Below are 25,150 nucleotides of genomic sequence, written 5' to 3' on the forward strand. Positions count from 1 at the left end.
GAGAAAAATTCCTTTTTTTGTGCATGATATTTTTCAGTTGTATCAATGTTTTTTTTCTGAAATAGAATACTTCGCTGCTGGCATCACAGTGAGTGTGCTGTGCTCAAAGATTTCTAATTTTAAATTGTTTCATCTTTTAGCTCTTTGAGTAGAGTGAATGCTGGGATTAAGAATTTCTTAGATTAAAGCAGCGGTTCCCAAACCTGCAGACAGATGATCAAAACCCCGCGGTGTTCCAAACAGCGCTCCAAAAATAGCGCTGGAACAGCGTGGGGCATTATTAGACCTATGATCAGAGATAATTGCATGCAAATTTAAGCATGCAATTATCTCTGATCATGGGGTAGAAGTGCGGGAGAACTGTGCCTGAGCATGCGCTCAGCACAATCCTCCCGCACTTGTTTGACAGGTCTGGGCTGTCAAAAGCCCAAACCTGTCAAACACAGGGGCTGGAGGTCCATGGGACCACTAGGCCCCAACTACCTCTGCCCCGAGCAATGGGGGCTGGAGGTCCAGTCCCCCCGACAATCCCCCCCCCCCAGGTTCAGGGAGGGCTGGAGATCCGGTGGGTCTCCAGCCCCCCTAACTCCCCTCAACATTTCCAAAACAGTCCCTGGTGGCCCAGTGTGTGACCAACCCCCCTCCCCCCAAGCAACAGGGGGGCTGGAGGTCCACTGGACATCTGGTCCCCTCGACGATCCCCCCCCCCCCCAGGTTCAGGGAGGACTGGAGATTCGGTGGGTCTCCAGCCCCCCCTAACTCCCCCAGCAAAGGGTTCCTGGTGGCCTAATGGGTGACCAACCAACCCCCTACCCCCCCCCCCAGCGACAGGGGGGCTGGAGGTCCGCTGGACATCCAGTCCCCTCCGATGATACCCCCCTCCCCAGGTTCAAGGAGGGCTGGAGATCCGGTGGGTCTCCAGCCCTCCCTAGTCCCTCAGCAAGGGGTCCCTGGTGGTCCAGTCCCCCCCTACCTTGTGTGTTGGAGGGTAGCCTGCCTCCCTCCTCTTCCTGTGACGCCGCAAAACAGCGGCGCCCAGCCCTGCCCAGTGTATCCTGGGATGCGCTGGGCAGGGCTATACGCCATATAAGGGAGTTTATGTCATGTTTTCATTGCAGTAAATGGATGCGCGCAGTTTTAGGCACCGAGATACCGTGCCAGAATCTAGGCCCCGCTTATAGAATATGCTTAGCTGGCGCCATATTTAGAATCTCCCCCTGTGTGCTTCAGTCTGTTACTTTTGTTGTTTGTATGCTTATAAGTACATAAGTAATGCCATACTGGGAAAAGACCAAGGGTCCATGGAGCCCAGCATCCTGTCCACGACAGCGGCCAATCCAGGCCAAGGGCACCTGGCAAGCTTCCCAAATGTACAAACATTCTATACATGTTATTCCTGGAATTTTGGATTTTTCCAAGTCCGTTTAGTAGCGGTTTATGGACTTGTCCTTTAGGAAACCGTCCAACCCCTTTTTAAACTCTGCTAAGCTAACCGCCTTCACCACTTTCTCCGGCAACGAATTCCAGAGTTTAATTACACGTTGGGTGAAGAAACATTTTCTCCGATTTGTTTTAAATTTACTACACTGTAGTTTCATCGCATGCCCCCTAGTCCTAGTATTTTTGGAAAGCGTGAACAGATGCTTCACATCCACCTGTTCCACTCCATTCATTATTTTATATACCTCTATCATGTCTCCCCTCAGCCGTCTCTTCTCCAAGCTGTATAGCCCTAGCCTCCTTAGTCTTTCTTCATAGGGAAGTCCTCCCATCCCCGCTATCATTTTAGTCGCACTTCGCTGCACCTTTTCCAATTCTACTATATCTTTCTTGAGATGCGGCGACCAGAATTGAACACAATACTCAAGGTGCGGTCGCACCATGGAGCGATACAACGGCATTATAACATCCTCACACCTGTTTTCCATACCTTTCCTAATAATACCCAACATTCTATTCGCTTTCTTAGCCGCAGCAGCACACTGAGCAGAAGGTTTCAGTGTGTTATCGACGACGACACCCAGATCCCTTTCTTGGTCCGTAACTCCTAACGTGGAACCTTGCATGACGTACCTATAATTCGGGTTCTTTTTTCCCACATGCATCACCTTGCACTTGCTCACATTAAACATCATCTGCCATTTAGCCGCCCAGTCTCCCAGTCTCGTAAGGTCCTCTTGTAATTTTTCACAATCCTGTCGCGATTTAACGACTTTGAATAACTTTGTGTCATCAGCAAATTTAATTACCTCGCTAGTTACTCCCATTTCTAAATCATTTATAAATATATTAAAAAGCAGCGGTCCTAGCACGGACCCCTGAGGAACCCCACTAACTACCCTTCTCCATTGTGAATACTGCCCATCCTTTTACTAAGCTGTGTTAACCGCTAAGGTGCATCTAATGCAACAAAAATGGCCTTAAGCAGGAAGCGTCAAATTGTCCCACGTGGCATGTGTGCGTGCAAACTGCATGGTAATTTTTTTTGGTGGGGAGGGGCATATCAGGGGCAAAGAGTGGGGGTGCTCCTGTACTAACCAAGTAGTATGTCTGCATTACTGCATGCTAACTGGTTAGTGCACAGATTAAAAAAAAAAAGGCATATCCTACCAATCCAACATGAATTCCTGATCTCTGCAACACAACAAAACTAAAACATAACGGGTATAACATAACTCTCCCGTTGCATGATTCCCTTATGTGGTTGGACCACATGAACATTAATCTTATCTCAACATCACTGTGTATTTGTTTACACCGGAGTCTGCAAACACATCTCCAGTACTATGTAAGCCACATTGAGCCTGCAAATAGGTGGGAAAATGTGGGATACAAATGTAATAAATAAATAGCGCGGGAACCCTCATCGCCTACAAAACAGGTGGCAGTAAATGCTCCTGTAATAATTTTTTTAAATGGCAACACTGCAAAGCCATTAATGAAATAGAGAATCTGGGTTTTTACAGCTGTGGTAAAAAAAAGGCCTTATCGTGCGGGAATGACCCACGTAAGGGCACGAATAAGGCCACTTGTTACTGCAAGCTTAGTAAAAAAAAGGACCCCAAAGAGCGATTTAAAATAATTTAAAGTTTTTTGGCACGGTCTAACTTTTGGATTGGACCACTAGCACAGAACGTACAGGGCTGATGTTTATAACACTACGACTGTATAAAACCTTCGCTAAATACAGAACCATTCCCAGTGAAATTTCACGAGACGAGGGAATAAAGAAAAACAAAATATAAATGAGAATAAAGAACGCGGCTTAGAGCAGATGGGAGAGGATAATTAAACTGTGAACCAAATGTATAATTTCTTAGGCTTCCAACTTACACATTGCAGAGTCTGGTACAATATCATAATTGAAACACAAGGGACAGCTGGGTGGCTTCACCTGCTGGAGTGAAAAAAACTCCATCTAGCGTGCTGTTCCACGAGAGAATTTGACTACAATTTTCAAAGCTGTCTACGTAAGCAAATAGTCATTTACCAGAGTAAATTGGCTTCTCTAGCAGCTATCCTTCTCTGTCAAGCTGCGAGTATGTACAGGCTTCTGAGCACCCCTTGAATCTTTCAGCTCCTGGTGGGGGGAGGTGATTAAATCAGGGCTAAGAGCCCCCTGAAACCAACTCGGAGAGATTTTGTGCTTCTAGGTTTAGGAGTGTTCTTACTGGGCGTGAGATACCATGTCATTTACAGCACAGACGGTGCTGTATTACTATGAAGGAAGTGCTCTTGCCAGTATGGAAGTGTTGTAATATTGTAAGGAGAAGCCCTTTCAGGAGAATGGAAGTTGGGGACTGAGGCAGAAAAATCAGCAGGAACAATATTTTGCTGCTACTTTCAAAAGACAGTTAACTACATCTCTTGAGGTACAGTTCAGTTTTTTGATAGCAGTTCAATGCAATTTGCAGTTATCTACTTTAATGTTAATCAGCTGCGTTGCCTGCACTTGTATGCCCTCCGAAATACTGTGCAAGCATGTTCAAACAATATGCATTTAAAATGTATTAAAACAAATACGAAAATAATCAAGGGGGGCATTTTCGATACGACGTCCATATCCAAATTTGGACGTTTTGCAAAAAAAGACCAAAAATCCAGTGCCAGTCTATTTTTGAACCCGAAAACGTCTCTTTTTGCTTCGAGAATCACCGTTTTAGACATTTTTGCACTCAAGTGCGTCTTTTTTTTAGGGTCATTTTAAAACAAAAAAAATGTTCATGTGAAACACAAGCCATTGGGAAGTCTGAGGGCCAACAGTCTTACTAGATTGGCCACCCCAGCAGAGCAGTAGGGCAGCCTAGTGGGCACTGCAGTGAACTTCACATAAAAGGTCCCAGGTGCACATCACATCATAACCCCCTTATATTGTATGGTGAGCCCCCCCAGGAATAGCAAAACATGTACTGTACCCAACTGTACATCATTACAATAGCCTTTACGGCTGCAGATGTCACCCATATGTGGGGGTTCAGAAGGTATTTTGTGGTTTTTGAGGCACTCACACTTTCTACCATAAGTGTAGCAGTTTAGAGTGGGATATGGGCCTGGGTACATAAGCGTTGCCATACTGGGCCAGAACGAAGGTCCATGAAGCCCAGTATCTTCTTTCCAACAGGGGCCAATCTAGGTCACAAGTCCACTGCACCAACCACTAGGCTATTCCAGGGATCTGCTAGATGGTCTAAGAGGAATGGCCATTGTATCTTCAGCTGTCATAGAGTCTGGCTTGTACGGTCACTTTCAACTCTTAGGGGGGTGGCAGGGGATCAGTGACCACTGGGGAATTTAGGATGGGAGGGGGGAGATCATGCCTTTATCTCTCCAATGGTTATCTGGTCAGACTGGGCACCTTTTTGGCTCTTAGTTGTTACTGAAACAGGTCTAGCCAAAAAATGTCTTATTTTTTTTGCCCTGGACATTTTTACAGTGTTCCATTATTGCAGAAAAATGTCCAAATTATAATCCCACCCTAGTCCTGCCCAAAACACACCTCCAACAAGCTCCCTTGAGATTTCAATGAACTGCATAGAAAAACATCCTAAAAATTTTATTTTATTTTTGTTACATTTGTACCCCACGCTTTCCCACTCATGGCAGGCTCAATGCACCTTACATGGGGCAATGGAGGGTTAAGTGACTTGCCCAGAGTCACAAGGAGTTGCCTGTGCCTGAAGTGGGAATTGAACTCAGTTCCTCAGGACCAGAGTCCACCACCCTAACCACTAGGCCACTCCTCCACTGTTGCTACTATTTGAGATTCTACATGGAATGTTGCTATTCCACTAGCAACATTCCATGTAGAAGTCGGCCCTTGCAGATCACCAATGTGGCCGCGCAGGCTTCTGCTTCTGTGAGTCTGACGTCCTGCACGGACTCACAGAAACAGAAGCCTGCGCAGCCTTCTACATGAAATGTTGCTAGTGGAATAGCAACATTCCATGTAGAATCTCCAATAGTATCTATTTTATTTTTGTTACATTTGTACCTTGCGCTTTCCCACTCATAGCAGGCTCAATGCGGCTTACATGGGGCAATGGAGGGTTAAGTGACTTGCCCAGAGTCACAAGCAGCTGCCTGTGCCTGAAGTGGGAATCAAACTCAGTTCCCCAGGACCAAAGTCCACCACCCTAACCACTAGGCCACTCCTCCACTCCGACTGGAGTTGGATGTCCATATTTTGGCCCTTCCCTAGTTCCCATGCTCCGTGGGTGCTTGAGCAACCCCAGTATTTAACAAACTCCTTGACTGTGTTCAAGGAGAAGTTATTTCCATTGTGTTTAGCACTTCCAAAAATGAGTTTCAAAAATAGTGATTTGGACTTTTTGCAAAAAAAAACCCAACAAAATCCATCCGTTGCTTTGTGCCTTTTTTTTCCATTTCAAACATGAGCCCCATTACGTCCAAGAATGACCACCTCCCACCACCCCCCCGGAAAAAAAAACCGAACTCAACAATTTTTTTCATGCATATTCATACTCAGAACACTGTGGCCCTTATTTTAGCAGCTCTAGTCATGTTTTGAAGGTCTTAAAAATGACATTTAGACATCTATATAGCACGGACGTCTAAATTCTGATTTTACAAAGGCAGGCTATGGACATGTAAAACTGCAGGTATGTCATCACGGCAAGGGGCGAGGGCATGGGAGCCAACTTTTCAAATTTATTGGACGTGCTAAACACAATGGAAATAACGTCTCCATGAACACAGTCAAGGAGTTTTGGGGTTGCTCAAGCACCCACAGAGCTGGCTCCTATGGGCATGGGAACTAGGGAGGGGCCAAAATACAGACATCCAACTCCAGTTTCAGAAAAGAAAGGAGCATCTATGTCCAGAAAGATGGACATTGGTATTTAGATCTGGTACCCAGCACATCCAGTTTACAGAAAGCTGCTCTGATAGAGCAGCTCTCCGCCGGAGGGATTAAGGGAAGTCACCCCTTAATCCCCCAGTGGCTGCTGCCCACCCCAAATGTGAAACTGCGAAGGCTCTGTGACAGTTCAGGAACTATGGATATTTGTGTAATAAAATGGCCACACAGATGTCCATGTGGCCTGAAGGAGTAGCCAAAATGATTAGAGCAGTGAGCTCAGCCAGGGGATCCTGGTTCAAATCCCCCTGCAGTTCACTGTATTTATTTTTTAATTTTTGTGAGCACTTCAGGGACAGAAAAATACCCACTATACCTTAATGTATAGAACATGTATAGGACGTACATGCAGGATGTCAGGAGTCAGGACTCACAGAAACAGACCAGCGCTGAAGAACAGCTAGTGGGGGTTAGGGACCCCTGCCAGCAAAGGTACCTGTCGGCGGTGACGGGGGAGGGGCGGCAGCAGCGGTGGGGTTGAAAGTAGAGGGGGCCAGGGCTAAATCTGTGGGGGCCCATGCCCCCATGGCCCCACCTAGCTACGCCCCTGGTTCCTGTGCTCCCATGACAACATCCATTCCCTTGTTTTTACCTCCTTCATACTTTGAGTATTTCAAAGTATGGACACCCAAGCTCATGGTGTCCAAATGCAGGTCGCTGAAATTTTAACACATAAGCTTAATAATAAACAGCACAGAATTGCCCAACAGGACTTACTTTCCTTCAGAGCCATAGCTGTTCATACTGTCCTCGATGGATTCGTGGCTCGCTTGACGTACTGTTCGACTTGGCATCTCAACGGCCAGTCCCGTCTCTGTACTGCGCTGAATAACCCCTTTGCCTCGTCTGCCATCACCATCTAAGACGGGGAAAAAAAACGACAAAACAGATTTGAGATTGAGAATTTGGGGGTTTTTTCCTTGTTATTTTGTTTTGATTTGTTGTTAGTGTGTGTGTGTGTGTGTGTGGGGGGGGGGGGTCTATGTTATTCTGCACTCCTGTAATCGTACATACCGTATTTTTCGGACTATAAGACGCACTTTTTTTTTCCTGATCATGGGGTAGAACTGCGGGAGAACTGTGCCTGAGCTTGCTCTCAGCACAATCCTCCCGCATTTGTTTGACAGGTCTGGGCTGTCAAAAGCCCAAACCTGTCAAACACAGGGGCTGGACCACCAGGCCCCAACTACCTTTGCCCCGACGAGGTGAGGAGTTTTAAAATTCCAACGGAGGGAGAGAGGGGTGCCTGTAACGGAGGGAGGGACCCTGTAACGGAGGGAGGGTGCCTGGAACAGGGAGGGGGGCCTATTTTTTGGACTATAAGATGCACTTTTTTTCCTCCAAATTTGGGAGGAAAACCTACGTGCGTCTTATGGTCCGGTGCGTCTTATAGTCCGAAAAATACAGTAATTACTATGGCGAGATCAAGATAGATAAAAGTGCAGACTGGGAAACACACAGGTCTAGAAGCCCCGCTTATAAATGCTATTGGTGATGAAACAAGGCATATTTATTGTAGATTATATACCGGTGAACCATAATGTTACTAACGTTCTATTAGTACCATATCTTTTCTGGAATTTTAGAGTGTTGCTTTCTTCTTTCAACCTTATTTGATCTTCTCTCTCCATTAAGGCTAAACATTCTGCTATTAAATGGAGCATTTATGAGGTGCATTCAGAAAGAACTGTGATCTGATTAAGTTTGAATATGCATCCTTTAACATACTGGAACAATTTTTCTTTAATATACTTCGACTATTCAAAGTACCACCATTGGAGATCAGACTTTGCTATTTGTTCAGAGCTAAAATATATATTTTGCTGTGGTAAACGCACCCTTCTCGCTTCCTACTAGTAATAAAGGGGGGGGGGGGGGTCATTTCACTAAGCTGTGTTAAGAAATGGGCTTAAAGTGCTCTAATGCAAGTCTTTCCCATATGCTGAACCCATTTCTAGTACAGTCAGCAAAAAGGGCATTTTTGAATTATTTGAATTTCTGGTCATGTGCTAATGTTTGCATTAGCATACAACCTTTAGTAAGAAAAAATTAGTGTGGGAGCACTTACCACCCCCTACTGGCTGATTAGTGCATCCATGCCCATTCTCTGCATGACGGCCTCAAAAAAAATAAAAAAAATAATAATTACCGCACAGTTCACAAAACTAATAAGGAATTTGTTGCCAGAGAATGTGGTAAATGCGGTTAGCTTAGTGGGGGTTTAAAAAAAAAGATCTGGATGGCTTCCTAAAGGAAAAGTCCATAGACCATTATTAAATTGATTTCTGGGACAAGCAGCATAAAATGTATTGAGCTTTTCTGGGATCTTGCCAGGTATTTGTGACCTAGATTGGCCACTGTTGGAAACAGGATGCTGGGCTTGATGGGCCTCTGGTCTGTCCCAGTATAGCAACACTTATGTCCTTGGGATTCTGAATGGAATCTTATTTATTTATTATTAGGATTTATTTACTGCCTTTTTGAAGGAATTCACTCAAGGCGGTGTACAGTAAGAATAGATCAAACATGAGCAACAGGCAATTACAGCAGTAAAAATATTCAACAATATAAAATATGGCATGGTATACTACTTGCAATGACAACACAATACGTAATAGAACATTATAATTGGTAGTGAAGTGTAAGGCAAAGTTGTAACATATAGATGAGTAAGAAAGTAGGAAGAATTTGAAAGTACGGTGACTGATTTGAATCTTGCTACTCTTTGGGGTTCTACATGGAATGTTGCTACACTTTGAAATTCTGCATGGAATCTTGTTATTCTTTAGAATTCCAGAAATTTGCTACTCTCTGGGATTCTGAATGGAATCTTGCTATTCTTTGGTGTTCTACATGGAATGTTGCTACTATTTAGGTTTCTGCCAGGTACTTGTGACCTGGATTGGCCACTGTTGGACACAGGATGCTGCTGGGCTTGATGGACCTTTGGTCTGTCCCAGTGCGGCAATACTTATGTACTTTAGCGAGTCCCGTGTTAGGTCATTTTTGCTGTGTTAGGCATGCATTAGCGCCTAACGCAGCTTAGTGAAAGGCCCCTAAGGAAAAAAAGAATGCCTTAGACCCTAATAATGTCCTATTTTAGCCATTAAAATGTTAGTGTTCACAGCTGCTTTTTTAGAAGAATTTGCAAGATTTGGATTTTAGTTGGTGAGGTAGATTAATTTACAGGTAGAGAGATATTTTTCTGTCATTTCTGTGTGCCATATTCCCTATGGGATTCAAGGCAATTTAACCAGCCAAAATCGGCTCCTGGATGGTTAAATCATCTGTTGAGGGCTAACCACTAATTTTCAGCTGAACATAACCGATTATCGTTTATCTTTTATTACAATTTGATATACCAATCCTCGTTGAAACAAATCAAAATGGTGTACAAGATAAAATACAAAATAAAACAGGGAAAAGGACTCAATAGTAATGATAGGAAAGAGCTCAATCACACAAGCCACAAACATACAGAAACTCATACTTCAAATAGTACAGTCTGTCTAACATAAGAAAGAAAACACTCAAGGTACATCAATATATGCAGAACATAATAAAATTAAAATAAAAGCCCATCAATGCAGTAAAATCCCATACAAGTCAATTCAATACAATAGTGCTGCCCTTGCTGCAGGGCACCTGACTGAAATAATCATAATATATTAGGAAAAGGCCAATTCAAAAAAGTACGTTTTGAGTGCCTTGCGGAACATCAGTAAAGAATCTTCTAATCTCACATTTTGGGGGAGCGAGTTCCAAAGGGCAGGGGCAAGAAAGTAGAATGCTGATGCTCTTGTGGACTCCCACCGTGTTTTAGAGGGAGAGGGCAACACAAGCCTGTTATCAGTTAAAGAGCGTAGGGTACGTGCTGGTGTATAGTGATGCAAGACAGGAAGGAAAACCATACAAGAATTTTACATTTAATACAGTACTCTATGGGGAGCCAATGAAGTTGTTGTAAAAGCGGAGATACATGATCATGACATTTAATTTTGCAAACAATATAAGCCGCAGTGCTCTGAAGTGTTTGAAGTCACTTCAAGTTCACCTTGAACAAACCTGAGTAAACAGAGTTACTGTAATCATAATTTGAATTTATATACGCATAGAAAAGAGTGATAAGAGATGAGGTATCAACCAGATTTTGAATTGTCCTAAGATGTTGAAGGAAATAGAAGCTGGTCCTCATTACCTGGGACACTTGAGGGGTAAAAGATAGCTCAGAGTCCAAAATGACTCAAAGACAAATGAAAGTACCTGGCATATTAGAGAGTTACCTGAGGAATATGGGAAGAACCAGTGATCCAACGAGAAATTGTCTTCTCGGGGTTCAAAACAAGATGATGTTGAACTAACCAATTTGCAACTTCACGAAAACAATCCTGCAGTGGTGGAAGGCTGATGGACTGTGGATCAGTATAATGAATTAACAGGAGATCATCAGTGTAAGAATATAAACTGATTCCCCCCGAGTCTGAATAAATAATGATAGGGGACTCACACACAGACTGAAGAGAGAAGGTGACAGAACCGAGCCCTAGGGAAATCCAAAAGTGAGAGAAAGTGAAGCTGAATTAGAAGTCCCTTGCACAATCGAAAAAGAACAGTTACTTAAAAAAAGAAATAAGCCATTCAAGAACCGTACCCGAGACACCCAAAGCGGAGGAGTGGCCTAGTGGTTAGGGTGGGGGAACTGAGGAACTGAGTTCGATTCCCACTTCAAGCACAGGCAGCTCCTTGTGACTCTGGGCAAGTCACAACCCTCCATTGCCCCATGTAAGCCGCATTGAACCTGCCATGAGTGGGAAAGCGCAGGGTACAAATGTAACAAAAATAAAATAGATACTATTGGAGATTCTACATGGAATGTTGCTACTATTGGAGATTCTACATGGAATGTTGCTATTCCACTAGCAACATTCCATGTAGAATCTCCAATAGTAGCAACAGTGGAGGAGTGGCCTAGTGGTTAGGGTGGTGGACTTTGGTCCTGAGGAACTGAGTTGGATTCATACTTCAGGCACAGGCAGCTCCTTGTGACTCTGGGCAAGTCACTTAACCCTCCATTGCCCCATGTAAGCCGCATTGAGCCTGCCATGAGTGGGAAAGCGCGGGGTAGAAATGTAACAAAAAAAAAAGCTCCGAACTGCGAACCAAACCAACTATTTTGGGGATGTTCAGGGAGCAGAGTCGGTCCTTAGCCGGCAAGATTAACTGCATAAATAGGACCAAATAAAAGTCAGTTAAGTGCTGAATATCGGACTTAACCAGCTATGAGTTAACCAGCTCCGCAAAACCAGGTATCAAAGGCCGAAGCCCAGACGTGGCCTATTGAACATCCGGATTTAACTGCAGGTGGAGATCAGCAAAACGCTGATTGCCACCGGCTGACTATCGTGCCCTATATTTTTATTTGGGTAACGATGAACTACAGATTTTTAAAAATGTTTGGATACCTTAGGTGTGAAACTAGGTTTCCAGTTGTGCCCATCTGAAGATATTTGTGGCGCTGTAAATAAATTAAGAAGGAAAATCTAGATGCACCCTCTCATGAAGAGAAGCGGAAAAAAAAGCAGGTGTGAGCCGGAACAGTGAAAATAATTTTATACTCAGCATATTTAACAGTATTCATGCTAAACATTTTTGATAGAGGCCTTCGTGTGAGTCAAAAACATTAACATTTATATAAATGGTACAATTTGCCATTGTCTTTGGGTTGCTACCTCCTATTTTCAAACAGTGCTGTGCCTAGGAAATTAAGCCAAAAATGAAAACGTGATCTAATGTTAGAACATTAACCCAGCAGACCTGATCTATTATATTTACTATCATCCCTTTAATAGAACTGAACAGGTGATGTACTAGCTAAAGAAATGTTTTCAGTGCCAAACAGCTGATGACAAATCAACGCACCAATCAATCATGCACATGAATTATGTAAAAGTGATCCATTTGATCTTCACTGACCTCATTCATTAGCTTCTCTCTATAACCCAAATTCTCTCTTATTTCAGGGCACATCAATTCTCCCAGCGCTGCCAAGTTACCCCGTTCAAGGGGGCAGACGTTTTGGCAGGTGCTGCCCTTGAGCTTACATCTCAAAAGGAGTCCATTATTTGTCATCCTTGATTCTCTATCCATCAAAATCAATGCAGCAGGTCCCAGGATGCATCAAGACAGGGTCTGCCTGAAATCTCAGACCTGTCTAAAATCTCCCTCTTAGAACTGGGTTAACTTGGCAGCTCTGTAAAAGTAGAAAGCTTTGCATACCAACCATCCAGCTGAACAGAGAATCATTTTCTGTATTTCATACAACAGGGGTGGGCAACCTAGGTCCATGAGAGCCACAGCCCAGTGGAGGAGTAGCCTAAGGGTTAGTGCAGCAGGCTTTGATCCTGGCAACCTGAATTCGATTCTCACTGCTGCTCCTTGTGACCTTGGACAAGTCACTTAACCCTCCATTGCCCCAGGTACAAAAAAAACTTAGATTGTGAGCCCCCTAGGGACAGAGAAAGTACCTGTATATCACAACGCAACAATGATTTTGCTACTGAGAGAAAAACATGTGATTTATACTAAATTGAACCCGCCGATTCCAAATATGAACTCCGAATTTGCCTGACACGTCTAGATTTTAAGTTATACATGCAAAGCCTATTCACTTATAATATTAATGCTTGGGATGCATTTGTGCGAGTAGTGCAGAACTTCCTTGGGAACAGACGAGCTGAAAACTATGCTGAACTAGTAGACAACATGCTTAAAGCATATGAACAACTTGGCTGCAGAATGTCATTGAAAATGCATTTCTTACATTCCCATCTTGACTTTTTCCCACCCAATTTGGGTGACGAACATGGAGAGAGGTTCCATAAAGACATTTCTACAATGGAGAACAGATATCAAGGCCGCTGGAATCCCAACATGATGGGGGACCATTGCTGGTTTTTGCAACGGGAAAATATGACCGGTCACAAACGCAAAAGCAGATGCCTGAAGCACTTTTAACAGTACTGGGCCTTGTGGAAGTAAGACTTTTAAACTGGAATACAAGACTTTTTTTGAAATTTTGTTATTCCATTACATTTTCATATACTGTTTAGTATGAAAACTTTGATGTAGATCAGGTAATTGTTGGAGTAAAACTCGTTCTGAAAAAAATTATTCAATGCTTTCCAAGTGCTTAATTCGTTTGGGCAAACTTATGCATAACAAACTTTCCTGATGTGTTACAACAATTCTGACTTCGGATTTGGAATACGCACGCTGAATTTAGTATAGGACAAATGGTTTTTGCCCAGTAGCACACAAAAACATTTTCTTTTGTTGTGCTGTGATGTGTATAGCGCTGCATACATCTGGTAGCTATATAGAAATGATTAGTAGTAGTACTACTACTACTTATTTCTATAGCGCTACTATACATACGCAGCACTGTACACTTGAACATGAATAGACAGTCCCTGCTTGACAATGTAATTAGGACAGACAAACAGGACAAATAAGGGATAAGGACAAAGAGTAGCAAGATTCCAGAATCCCAAAGAGTAGCAAGATTCTGGAACCCCAAAGAGTAGCAAGATTCTGTGTGGAATCCCAAAGAGTAGCAAAATTCCGGAATCCCAAAGAGTAGCAAGATTCCGGAACCCCAAAGAGTAGCAAGATTCCGGAACCCCAAACAGTAGCAAGATTCCGGAACCCCAAACAATAGCAAGATTCCGGAACCCAAATAATAGCAAGATTCCAGAATCCCAAAGACTACTACTTATCATTTCTATAGTGCTACTAGACGTACGCAACGCTGTACACTTGAACATGAAGAAACAGTCCCTGCTCGACAGAGCTTACAATCTAGGGGGTTTTCAAGATTTCCATAATGAATATGCATGAGATCTATTTGCATACGATGAAAGCAGTACATGTAAATCAATCTCACCCGTAATCATTGTGGAAAATGTTGAAAACTCAACTGGGTTGTGGCCCTCAAGAACTGTGGCTGCCCACCCCGTGTGTCATGCAAAGCAATTCGTAAACAGCTGCAAAGTTTTGATTCTCTCTCTCTTACTGTCAACACCAAAACCTTTATTTTACTATGACTAACAGATGCATCAGACAAAAGAAGCTTCATTTAGTGGCCAACTGTACTCTGGCTTCTAAATATGTACATATTTCCTCCCCCTCCCCCTCGTTTCCACTTACCCATCTGTAAAAGAAACTGTTTTAATTTTCATTCAGCCAGAAATAAATTGCCGAAGCAATAACGTCTAAAAGATGCAAAGAGTTCCAAGCAGCCTATGTCCTCCTGCAGTTTCAGCGCAGTGGGTTATTATGCTAAGTGACAGGGACTGCAGAAAACCAGAAATGCAGGATAGATGGCAGGCAGCTGAGAATGAAATCCTGAAAATAGCAATTACAGTGACACACCGACAGTACGCGGTACTAGGGAGGCAAAGACCTTGAACCGCGTACTATCGCTGCGTGTAGAAATGAATCATCAGGCTTACTGAAATGGCGAACTGCGCTCTGCAGTCCGGAGCCTGCGGCTGACAGTGCCGTAGCAAGGGCTAATGACACCCGGGGCGGGTCGCCGCTGCGCACCCTCCCCCGGGTGCAGCACGGCGCCCCCCCCCCCCCCTGGAGCGAACTCCCCCCCCCCCCCCCCGGAGCGCATTCTTACCTGCGGGAGGGCCGATCCGCCACGAGTGCACTTCACTCAGAGCTGCGTCGGCCCCACTGGTTCCCTGCTCTCTCTGCCCCGGAACAGGAAGTAACCTGTTCCGGGGCAGAGAGAGCAGGGAACCAGCGGGGCCGGCACCCCCCGAGCGCGTGCACCCGGGGCGGACCGCCCCTCCCGCCCCCCCCCCCCTTCCTACGCCACTGGCGGCTGACATTTTTTTTTTTCAAATAATGTGGCGGGGCAGGCTGACTCCCTCCCTCCTCCCTCAACCCCTTCCTCTGGCCCCAGGTCTGGCACTCAATACCTTTTTTTGTCTGACCAGGTTTTTGGCAGCGGTAGAGATTCACATGGACTGTCTGCCCAAGTTTGGAGATGCTCTGCTCGGCCTGTCCCCTTCTTCTGACCCAACTTCCTGCTTCCGTGAGGGCGGGGCACAGCAGAGAGCAGACTCCGAGCTTGGGCAGCGCAGGGGGTAGTGCGGGAGCCCTTACTGCCACCTCAATGGGTGGCGTTAAGTGCTCCCACTCGAAATGGGCACAAGGCAAGTCCTTCACTTGCCGCACAGCCATTTCTTGGGAAAAAAAAAACTCCTGCCTTTTACCTGCTGCGGTAAAAGGGGGCCTCAGCATGCATCAAACACACACACAGACATCAGCTCAGGAAACCTTTTACAGCAGCTTCGTAAAAGGGCCCCATAAGTTTTAAAATTGCAATATGTTGTTGTTGCTTCCACTGACCTAACCCCAACTATTTTTCTAAAGGGTAAAAGCTTGCAGGCTGTGGATCCCAATGCACACTTAACCACATGCCAGTTAAGCAATTTTCAGACAGCTTATTTACTCAAAAACATGGCTTTTGAAAATTGCCTTCCCTAAAACCAGCTGCTACTCAGGGAGACCATATTCAATTACACAACATAACCAAAACATTTCATAGCCCCAATCACACTGAGAACTCAAGTCACAGTCAGCAGGGCCAGCCCAAGGTAAGATGCCACCTGAGGCGGAGACAGGATGCCGCTGCCCCCCTTCCTACCTCCAGCCCGTTTGTGGCATTGCTCTGCTGCCGGCACCCGCCTCTTCCCTTTACTGCAGCTGCCTGAGCCTCTGACGAAACAGGAAGTTACATCAGAGAGGTGGCCACAGTAAAGGGAAGAGGCGGGTGGCAGCAGCAGGGCAACATATGGGAAATCGCTGTTGCTGCTGGGTAACGCTGCGGCTGCGAAGGGGAGATGCCAGATGCAGGCGGCAGGGCAGCATATGGGAATCACTGCCGGGTAACACCGGGGAGATGCCACTGCTGCCAGGTAATGCCAGGGAGATGCCACTCCTGAAGAGTGCTGCCTGAGGCCTCCACAAGTGGCCTAATGGTCGGGCCGCCCCTGATAGTGTAAATTTTGAAGTTAAAAATCTCTCTTTCTTGCATGTGTTCAGTAGTGATTAGGAAACCAATCCTATTTCAATTCTTGAAATGACTCCTACTACTCATTTTCAAAACTAAGCAAAGAAAATTTGGATTTATTTTTTTCTATTTGCGTACAAATATCATTACCCTGGGTCCCCGGACAGCACAAGACAATCTGCCGCCTGAGGCGAGGAATGAGCTGCCACTGCTGCCCCCTCCCCGCCACGGTCTGCCATCTCCCCCCCTTCCTTCCCCAGCCCCCTTCCACAAATTTACCTTTTCTTTCTTGTTTTTCCAAAGCAGGTAGCAGTAATTCCCAGAGACTGCCCTGCCGCTAGAGCCGGCCCCCTTCTGTCTACTGCGGCCTGCCTCTCTGACATAACTTTATGTTTCTTCGAAGGCAGGCCGCAGTAGACAGAAGGGGCCGGGAGCAGCAGAAAGACAGTCTCTGGGAATCGCAGCTGCCACCGCCTTTGGAAAAACAAGAAATAAAAGGCAAATTGGTGGAAAGGGGTTGGGGAAGTAAGGGCGGGAGATGATGCCACCTCAGAAGAGTGCCATCTGAGGCCCCCACCTCAGGTGGCCTAATGGTAGGGTCGCCCCTGCCCTGGTCTTTGTATTCTGCACAAATGAAGGCATGGTACAAAAAATATGAACAAACTATGAACAGTGTGGGCCTATGGGGTACTCTTTCTGCAAAACAGTACTGTACTCATTTAGCTGGCGAATCATAACGATTCCCAGTGCAGCTCAGCAGTTGAGATGATACTGAGGTGAGGTTTTCACACAGTGCTTGGGCCTTGAGGTAATCATTTGTGACTGAATCCATCACTGTCAAAATAAATAATAATTTAATTAGCTGGGAATTAAGCATTATTCCCAATCCAGGCAGGAAATCTGCCACCGTTATTCTTTAGGTCAACCAACATTTTCTGCCGAGCTTAGGAAAAAGCAGAGAATTAAACAGTCACATATGCACCTACTGTCAAGACCTAAGCCAAGCCCAGATCAGGTTTAGAGGTCATTTTAAAAGGGTTACATGAAATATGCACTTGCAAATATCCATAATGCATATAAGTAGTGATTTTAGAAAAGCCACTGCTTGTTGGGTATATTCATGACACGCATGGTTTTGAAAAGGGTATATTCTAGGCCTAGCTGGGATGGGCCAGAAACTGTGTCTATTTCCTATTTTGAAACAGCAACACAAACACAAGACCAAAAAAAAAAAAAAAGTTTCCAAACAGCAATGAAACCCAGCGGCGTACCAAGGGCGGGGAGGTGGGGGTGGTCCGCCCCGGGTGAACGCCGCTGGAGGAGTGCAGAGAGCAGCCGTGCGCAGGGCAGGGCTCTGCTGGTTCCCTGCTCCCTCTTCCCCGGAACAGGAAGTAACCTGTTCCGGGGCAGAGGGAGCAGGGAACCAGCGGAGCAGAGAGCCGCGCGGCTGCTCCCAGCAGCTAAGTGTGCACCCGGGGGGGGGGGGGGGGTCCGCATCGGCGATCCGCCCCGGGTGGCAGCCGACCTAGGATCATCACTGATAAAACCAGCTCCAAGTCACAGGTAAACAAGTTCTAACTGCTCGTTTGAACCTGGGATTTGAAAAGTGATTGAGGGGTAACTGTATTTACCTCTTAGATGTCCAGTTTTTACTAAATCTGGCACTTACATGCATAGGCTGCAAAATCTTCTGTCTACACATGTTAAGCCTCAACATTTACAAGTATAGAGCTCTGATAATGCCGTATATTTGAGCAAATTTTTTTTTTTTTTTTTGTAAAACGGCCGTTTCCTTTGCTAATGCCAAAGACGGAGACTGCCAAACACACATGCCTTTCCCAAGCTGGGGATGGGAGATATGATAGAGACATTAAAATACCTCCATGCATAAATACACAGGAGGTGAGTTTCTTTCACCTAAAATGAAACTCTGGAATGAGGGAGGCACAGGATAAAGGTGAAAGGGGACAGACTCGGGAGTAAACCAAGGTAATATTTCTTCGTGGAAAGGGTGGTAAATCTGTGGAACAGTCTCCCGGTGTTTCTAAACCCTTATAGGGTTTGTTAGTTTATTTTTTAAAGGTTCTGTATTCACTGAGCCTTTCGTAAAATATCTTGTGCCTTTTTATATCCCTTGTGCTCCATAGATGATTTTTGCAAAAATAAGGAATTAGTTATCATTAGATTCAAGTGCTTGAAGTAAATGGATGCATTCTAATAGCAGACTTGGATAACATCTGCTGATTACAATAACAGAGCAAAACAAAACCAATGATGAGCCAACGCGGAAATGTTGCTTGAAAATTCTTTCAGTCAAAGCACCAGGAGAAGGACCCGATATGGGCCGTATATCGGCGGAAAGAGCCACCTGCCTCATGGGTCAAAATAGTGCTCAGATAATAAACCATATATATATATCTATATCTATATATATATATAGATATATATATAAAACATAGTAAACATAGTAGATGACGGCAGAAAAAGACCTGCACGGTCCATCCAGTCTGCCCAAGAAGATAAATTCATATGTGCTACTTTTTTATTTGTACTGTCCTCTTCAGTGTACAGACCATATAAGTCTGGCCAGCCCTATCCCCGCCTCCCAACCACCAACCCCGCCTCCCAACCACCAGCTCTGGCACAGACCCTATAAGTCTGCCCAGCACTATCCCCGCCTCCCAACTACCAGTCCCGCCTCCCACCACCAGCTCTGGCACAGAACGTATAAGTCTGCCCAGCACTATCCCTGCCTCCCACCACCGGCTTTGACACAGACCGTATAAGTCTGCCCAGCACTATCCCCGCCGCCCAACCACCAGCCCCAGCACAGACCGTATAAGTCTGCCCAGCACTAGCCCCACCTCCCAACCACCAGCTCTGCCACCCATTCTAGGCTAAGCTCCTGAGGATCCCTTCCTCATACATACATACATACATACATACACACACAATCAAATGAATAAATGCCTAGGATGTGGCCTAGTGGTTAGGGTGGTGGACTCTGGTCCTGGGGAACTGAATTTGATTCCCACTTCAGGCACGGGCAGCTCCTTGTGACTCTGGGCAAGTCACTTAACCCCTCCATTGCCCCAGGTACAAAATAAGTACCTGTATATGTAAGCCGCATTGAGCCTGCCATGAGTGGGAAAGCGTGGGGTACAAATGTAACAAAAAAAAAAAACTCAAGGTAACAGAACCACAGAAATGGAAAAAAAACACCAAAGTCCCACGTGAAAAACACAACCAAACGAGAAGTGGGAACAGGATCAGGCTCTTCAAAACAGACCAAGCACTCTCGAGTTGTAGTTAAAAACTTTTATTTGATGATGACTCAGCATGGTACCATATTTCGGCACATATGAGCCTGCCTCAGGAGTCTTGGTAAAGATATTTCGACAATCACAAGTATTTTGGCGAAGTATCTTTAAAATATGAGCATAACTGGTCTTTTAAAAGACCATTGGTGGATTAAAAGAATGCGTCGCTTGTAAACGCCAGTGTGAGAAAAAGGTAACAACACAGTGTACCAAGTTGGTGGGTGAAGCCAGAGGCACTGGAATGCTTAGGGAGAGGCAGAACCAACATAAAAAGGAAGCGAGAATGCTTCCGTACAGGTCTTTGATAAGGACTTACATGGAGTACTGCAGACATACCATAAGCACCCGCCTTCCGCTTCCAACTATGCTGCCTGGTGTCAACGGACAGAGCCAGCCAAGGACAGGCAGAGCGGGGCAGCAAAAACACAAGCTCCTACTGCAGCGCTGGACAGGTAGCAAGAGGAGGAGGAGATTGATGCTGGGAATAAAGATACAATGCTCTGACGATGGGGACGACAATGGGAGAAAGGGAAGATGCTGTGAGGTGGAGATGGCAGAGGGGAGCTGAGGCCCGACACGAGGGCTGGGAAGAGGCAGCAGGTACTTACGTTCCTACCCGAAACCTCCGCTCACAGGACAAATCCCTCCTCTCAGCACCCTTCTCCACCATCGCCAACTCCAGGCTCTGCCCTTTCTGCCTCGCCTCACCCTATGCTTGGAATAAACTCCCTGAGCCCATACGCCAAGCCCCCTCCCTGCCCATCTTCAAATCCTTGCTCAAAGCCCACCTCTTCAATGTCGCCTTCGGCACCTAACCACTACACCTCTATTCAGGAAATCTAGACTGACCACCTTGACATTTCGTCCTTTAGATTGTAAGCTCCTTTGAGCAGGGACTGTCCTTCTTTGTTAAACTGTACAGCGCTGCGTAACCCTAGTAGCGCTTTAGAAATGTTAAGTAGTAGTAGGGATAGCAGAAGGGAGGCTGATGCTAGGGCTAAGTGAAGAATCTAATGCTGGGCCTAGGGTAGATGGAGTGGGGGTGCACAGGTGGATGGGCAGTTGGCAGTGACCAGAGACTGAGACCACTGGGGTGCACATTAATAAACAAACAAATAAAGGGCCCTTTTACAAAGGTGTGCTGAAAAATGGCCTGCGGTAGTGAAGACGCGTGTTTTGGGTGTGCGCAGAATCATTTTTCAGTGTGCCTGCAAAAAAATGCCTTTTTGTAAAATTTTTGCTGAAAATGGACGTGCGGCAAAATGAAAATTGCCACGCATCCATTTTGGGTCTGAGACCTTTCCGCCAGCCATTGACCTAGCGGTATAGTCCCACGCAGTAACCAGGCGGTAATGACCTACACGCGTCAAATTCCATTTGGCGCACGTCCGAAAATAAAAATTCTTTTTCGGATGCGCACATTGGACGTGCGCCAAAAATGAAATTACCGCAAGAGCCACGCGGTAGCCGGGCAGTAACTCCATTTTGGCGTGCATTGGTCGCACGCAGACGCTTAGGCGGCTTAGTAAAAGGGCCCCTAAATATTCTAATCATTTATGAGTCTGGCTCCCAGAGCACAAGAAAATGTATATAAACCTGACTTAAGCTATGCAACATGCTCTCAACATACTGAGAATTAAATTGGTTAACTTAAATACTGCTCGACAAAATCTGGGTTACAGTAGATCTTTGCAAAAAAATATAATGCAATCATCCAACAGAAATGCCTTGCCTGATGATGCACCACTGGGTTTGACACATCCCGTGACTTTATTCCTTTTCCAAGCAACTGAAACCTCTTCCGCCTTTCTGTCACTCTTCTTAGGAGCTCAAGAGCCACAATTCTATTTTTGTAAATTTGCTTCAGGTGATATTTCAAAGATACAACTCTCAATAGTTGTTTTATTGGTTTTCCTTTCCTGCTTTATTGTCTCCCCCCCCCCCCTCCCCCGTCTAACTGAAAAGGTGAAGGAGATGATCAGGTAAAAAAAAAAAAAAATTAGAAATAGATACATGATACCTGCTCTCTGGCACCCAGAGTGCAGAGAACAGATTATCAAGGAATTCACACATTAGTTAGTTATTAGGGATCTATTTACCACCTTTCTGAAGGATTTCACTCAAGGCGGTGTACAGCAAGAATAAGTCAAACATAAGCAATAGACAATTACAGCAATAAAAATATTCAAACACAATACAAATTATGGTACAATGTGAACACAATCTTCTAATCTAATAATTTGCTCCTCCAACGTTCCAATGAGGCTACCTGCGTTCGTAACCATCTCCTGACGTCACTTGCCCACAGTAGACGCCTGCGTGCCTGACGTCAGGAGATGTTACTGTGGTCGCCTCTGCATCGCTGCTGCTCTCCTCCGCAACCCCACGTCCCTCTCGCTTCCCACTCAGGTATCGGTGCCGGTCGTTCCATCTTCACTTACCAAGTCAGGGTTATGGCGGCCGCCAGCAGCGGTAAAAGGCGTGCAGCCTAGGCCCTTTTCTCTCTCTGAGCTGTGGCCCCGCCCTTACAGAAACAGGAAATGAGGGTGGGACCACGGCTGAGAGAGAGAAAACGGCCGAGCCTGCATGCCCTTTAGCGCTGCTGGCGGCCGCCGTAACCCCGAGGTAAGTCAAGATGACTTTCAAGCTTCGTAGGGAGGGGGCCTGGAACTGGAAGGGAGGAAGGGAGTGACGACGACACTGGAACTGGGAGGGAGGGGACGACCCCGGAACTCGAAGGGAGGGGGTGACGACCCTGGAACTCGAAGGGAGGGGGTGGCACACACTCTCTCTCACAGACACACTCGCACCCAGCAGTCTCACTCTCTGTCACATACACTCGCACATTCACTCTCTCACACAGTCACTCTCACACACACTCTCTCAAACATACACACTCCAAGGAAAACCTTGCTAGCGCCCGTTTCATTTCTTTCTGAAACGGGCCTTTTTTTACTAGTATGCAATAAAGCATTTTAATAGACAACATAGGGTGTAAGCAAAGATGAAACATATAGATAGATAAGATAGAGTAACAGGAGTAAGAAAATAAGATACTAAGTTGCAAATGAGGTCAGAAAAGGTGCTTGAATATTATATTATCTAGGGTAGGAGTGGTGACTACTACTACTACTATTTAGCATTTCTATAGCGCTACAAGGCGTACGCAGCGCTGCACAAACATAGAAGAAAGACAGTCCCTGCTCAAAGAGCTATGTAATAAAAGTGAGCCAAGTATAGGACAATCAAGCCATTGTGACATCACTGATGAGGTTGGCCCTTATTGGTGGCCTGAGGCATTATGACATCACAATATTAGCTCTGGTTACAAGAGACTACTACTACTACTATTTAGCATTTCTATAGCGCTACAAGGCGTACGCAGCGCTGCACGAACATAGAAGAAAGACAGTCCCTGCTCAAAGAGCTATGTAATAAAAGTAAGCCAAGTATAGGACAATCAAGCCATTGTGACATCACTGATGAGGTTGGCCCTTATTGGTGGCCTGAGGCATTATGACATCACAATATTAGCTCTGGTTACAAGAGACTACTACTACTACTATTTAGCATTTCTATAGCGCTACAAGGCGTACGCAGCGCTGCACGAACATAGAAGAAAGACAGTCCCTGCTCAAAGAGTTATGTAATAAAAGTAAGCCAAGTATAGGACAATCAAGCCATTGTGACATCACTGATGAGGTTGGCCCTTATTGGTGGCCTGAGGCATTATGACATCACAATATTAGCTCTGGTTACAAGAGACTACTACTACTACTATTTAGCATTTCTATAGCGCTACAAGGCGTACGCAGCGCTGCACGAACATAGAAGAAAGACAGTCCCTGCTCAAAGAGCTTACAATCTAATAGCAAGTTCGTTACTTCTTCCATTAAAGTTTTCACCTGCTTCCTGAAGTACAGATAGTCTTGTAGGTACCTCCTTCCCGTTTCTTATGTTGCACGGCTCTGGTAGCTTACCTCAGTGCTAGAAATTTACTAAGGATGTGATTTTGTTTCATTTTGTCTGGAACGTGAAACAAAACTAAATTATACTTCATTTTGTTTTCCTTCTGAGCCATAGCATCTTCCCTTCCACTTCTCTGTACTGCCAAAATTTAACACTTTAAGCAACTCAGGCCTACTCCCAGATTCTTTACCCCCAATTGTCTGTTACTTCATCCCTGGGGGAGGGGGGGTCTCTGAAGTCCAAATAGGGCAGGAGTTGCTCCTGCCCCTCCTCCCCCCCAGGTCCCTATTTCAAAATGGCCCTGACTGACTGAGGCTAGATGGGGAGGGAAGGCATTGAGTAAGATACTAGATTGAGGGCGGAAGGGGACACCGAAGCAAACGTTGGCTCAGGGTGCCACAGTCCCTTGAGCCAGCCCTCGGTGTCCCCTTATAAGATGATTCTATTACCATTCTTCTCATTGTCATTACTCACCTTCCCATTAATGGCTCCGTACTCACATTTCCATTTGGCTGGGGAAGGCAAAAACCTAGATTTTAAATGTGAGTTAAAAGGGTGAGAACAGAGGTCCTTCCCTTAGGCCCTGATGCTCAAAAGTAAATACAGGCGCTAGAGTGGAGGAGTGGCCTAGTGGTTAGGGTGGTGGACTTTGGTCCCGGGGAACTGAGTTCGATTCCCACTTCAGGCACAGGCAGCTCCTTGTGACTCTGGGCAAGTCACTTAACCCTCCATTGCCCCATGTAAGCCGCATTGAGCCTGCCATGAGTGGGAAAGCGCAGGGTACAAATGTGCTGTACTAGTTGCCCACATTTATCTCTGCAGAATGTTCAGAGGGGTCTAGAGTGGGAAAGAACAAGTGTGCCAGGCACTAGCACAGAGAGCACACAAATGAGGTCATTTTGTATTCCTCCCCAATGCTCAGAAAAGAGCACCCCCTCAAAAAACCCACATTACCACTGCAAAAAGGCGTTAGGGGGTTGGAAGAAAATCTTCTCTCATGAATCTTTCTGCAAAATCTGCTGCTTTTGATTGCTTATGGAAGCAGAAGGAAGCCCATCTAAGCCGTTGAGTGCTGGTTGTGAGAAACAGCAGACCCTAGCGAAAGCAGACACTGGCGTCTGCTTCCTGCATCTAAATTTAAAGCATCCATGGAAAAAAAAAACGCCCAAGAAAAGCAGACATTGGCATCTGTTTCCTGCATCTAAATATATGCATTCAAGCTAAAAATAAATTAAATAATTAAAAATTAAAATTGCTTATATTTTGGCTGCAGAAAACAAACGCCAATGTGAGGTTTTCCCAGACAAATGTGCACAGGATCTGAGCTGACCATGAAACTCTTCTGCACTTGGGGCCAAGCACAATCCTCCCACAGACTCCCTAAAAACATGAGTGCACCTA

General features: G+C 45.3%; 1 protein-coding gene across 1 annotated transcript in view; it reads right to left on the bottom strand.

Annotated features, from left to right (window-relative positions):
* The window catches only part of RIMS4 (regulating synaptic membrane exocytosis 4), a 139,495-nt gene that overhangs the window by 56,728 nt on the left and 57,617 nt on the right, over positions 1 to 25,150 (bottom strand). The window contains exon 2 of the mRNA XM_030212126.1: positions 7,094 to 7,235. Within this exon, the coding sequence (XP_030067986.1) occupies positions 7,094 to 7,235 (142 nt within the window). The remainder of the gene's footprint in view (positions 1 to 7,093; positions 7,236 to 25,150) is intronic.

This window comes from Microcaecilia unicolor, chromosome 8 (assembly GCF_901765095.1).
Source record: "Microcaecilia unicolor chromosome 8, aMicUni1.1, whole genome shotgun sequence".
Taxonomy (NCBI): Eukaryota; Metazoa; Chordata; class Amphibia; order Gymnophiona; family Siphonopidae; genus Microcaecilia; species Microcaecilia unicolor.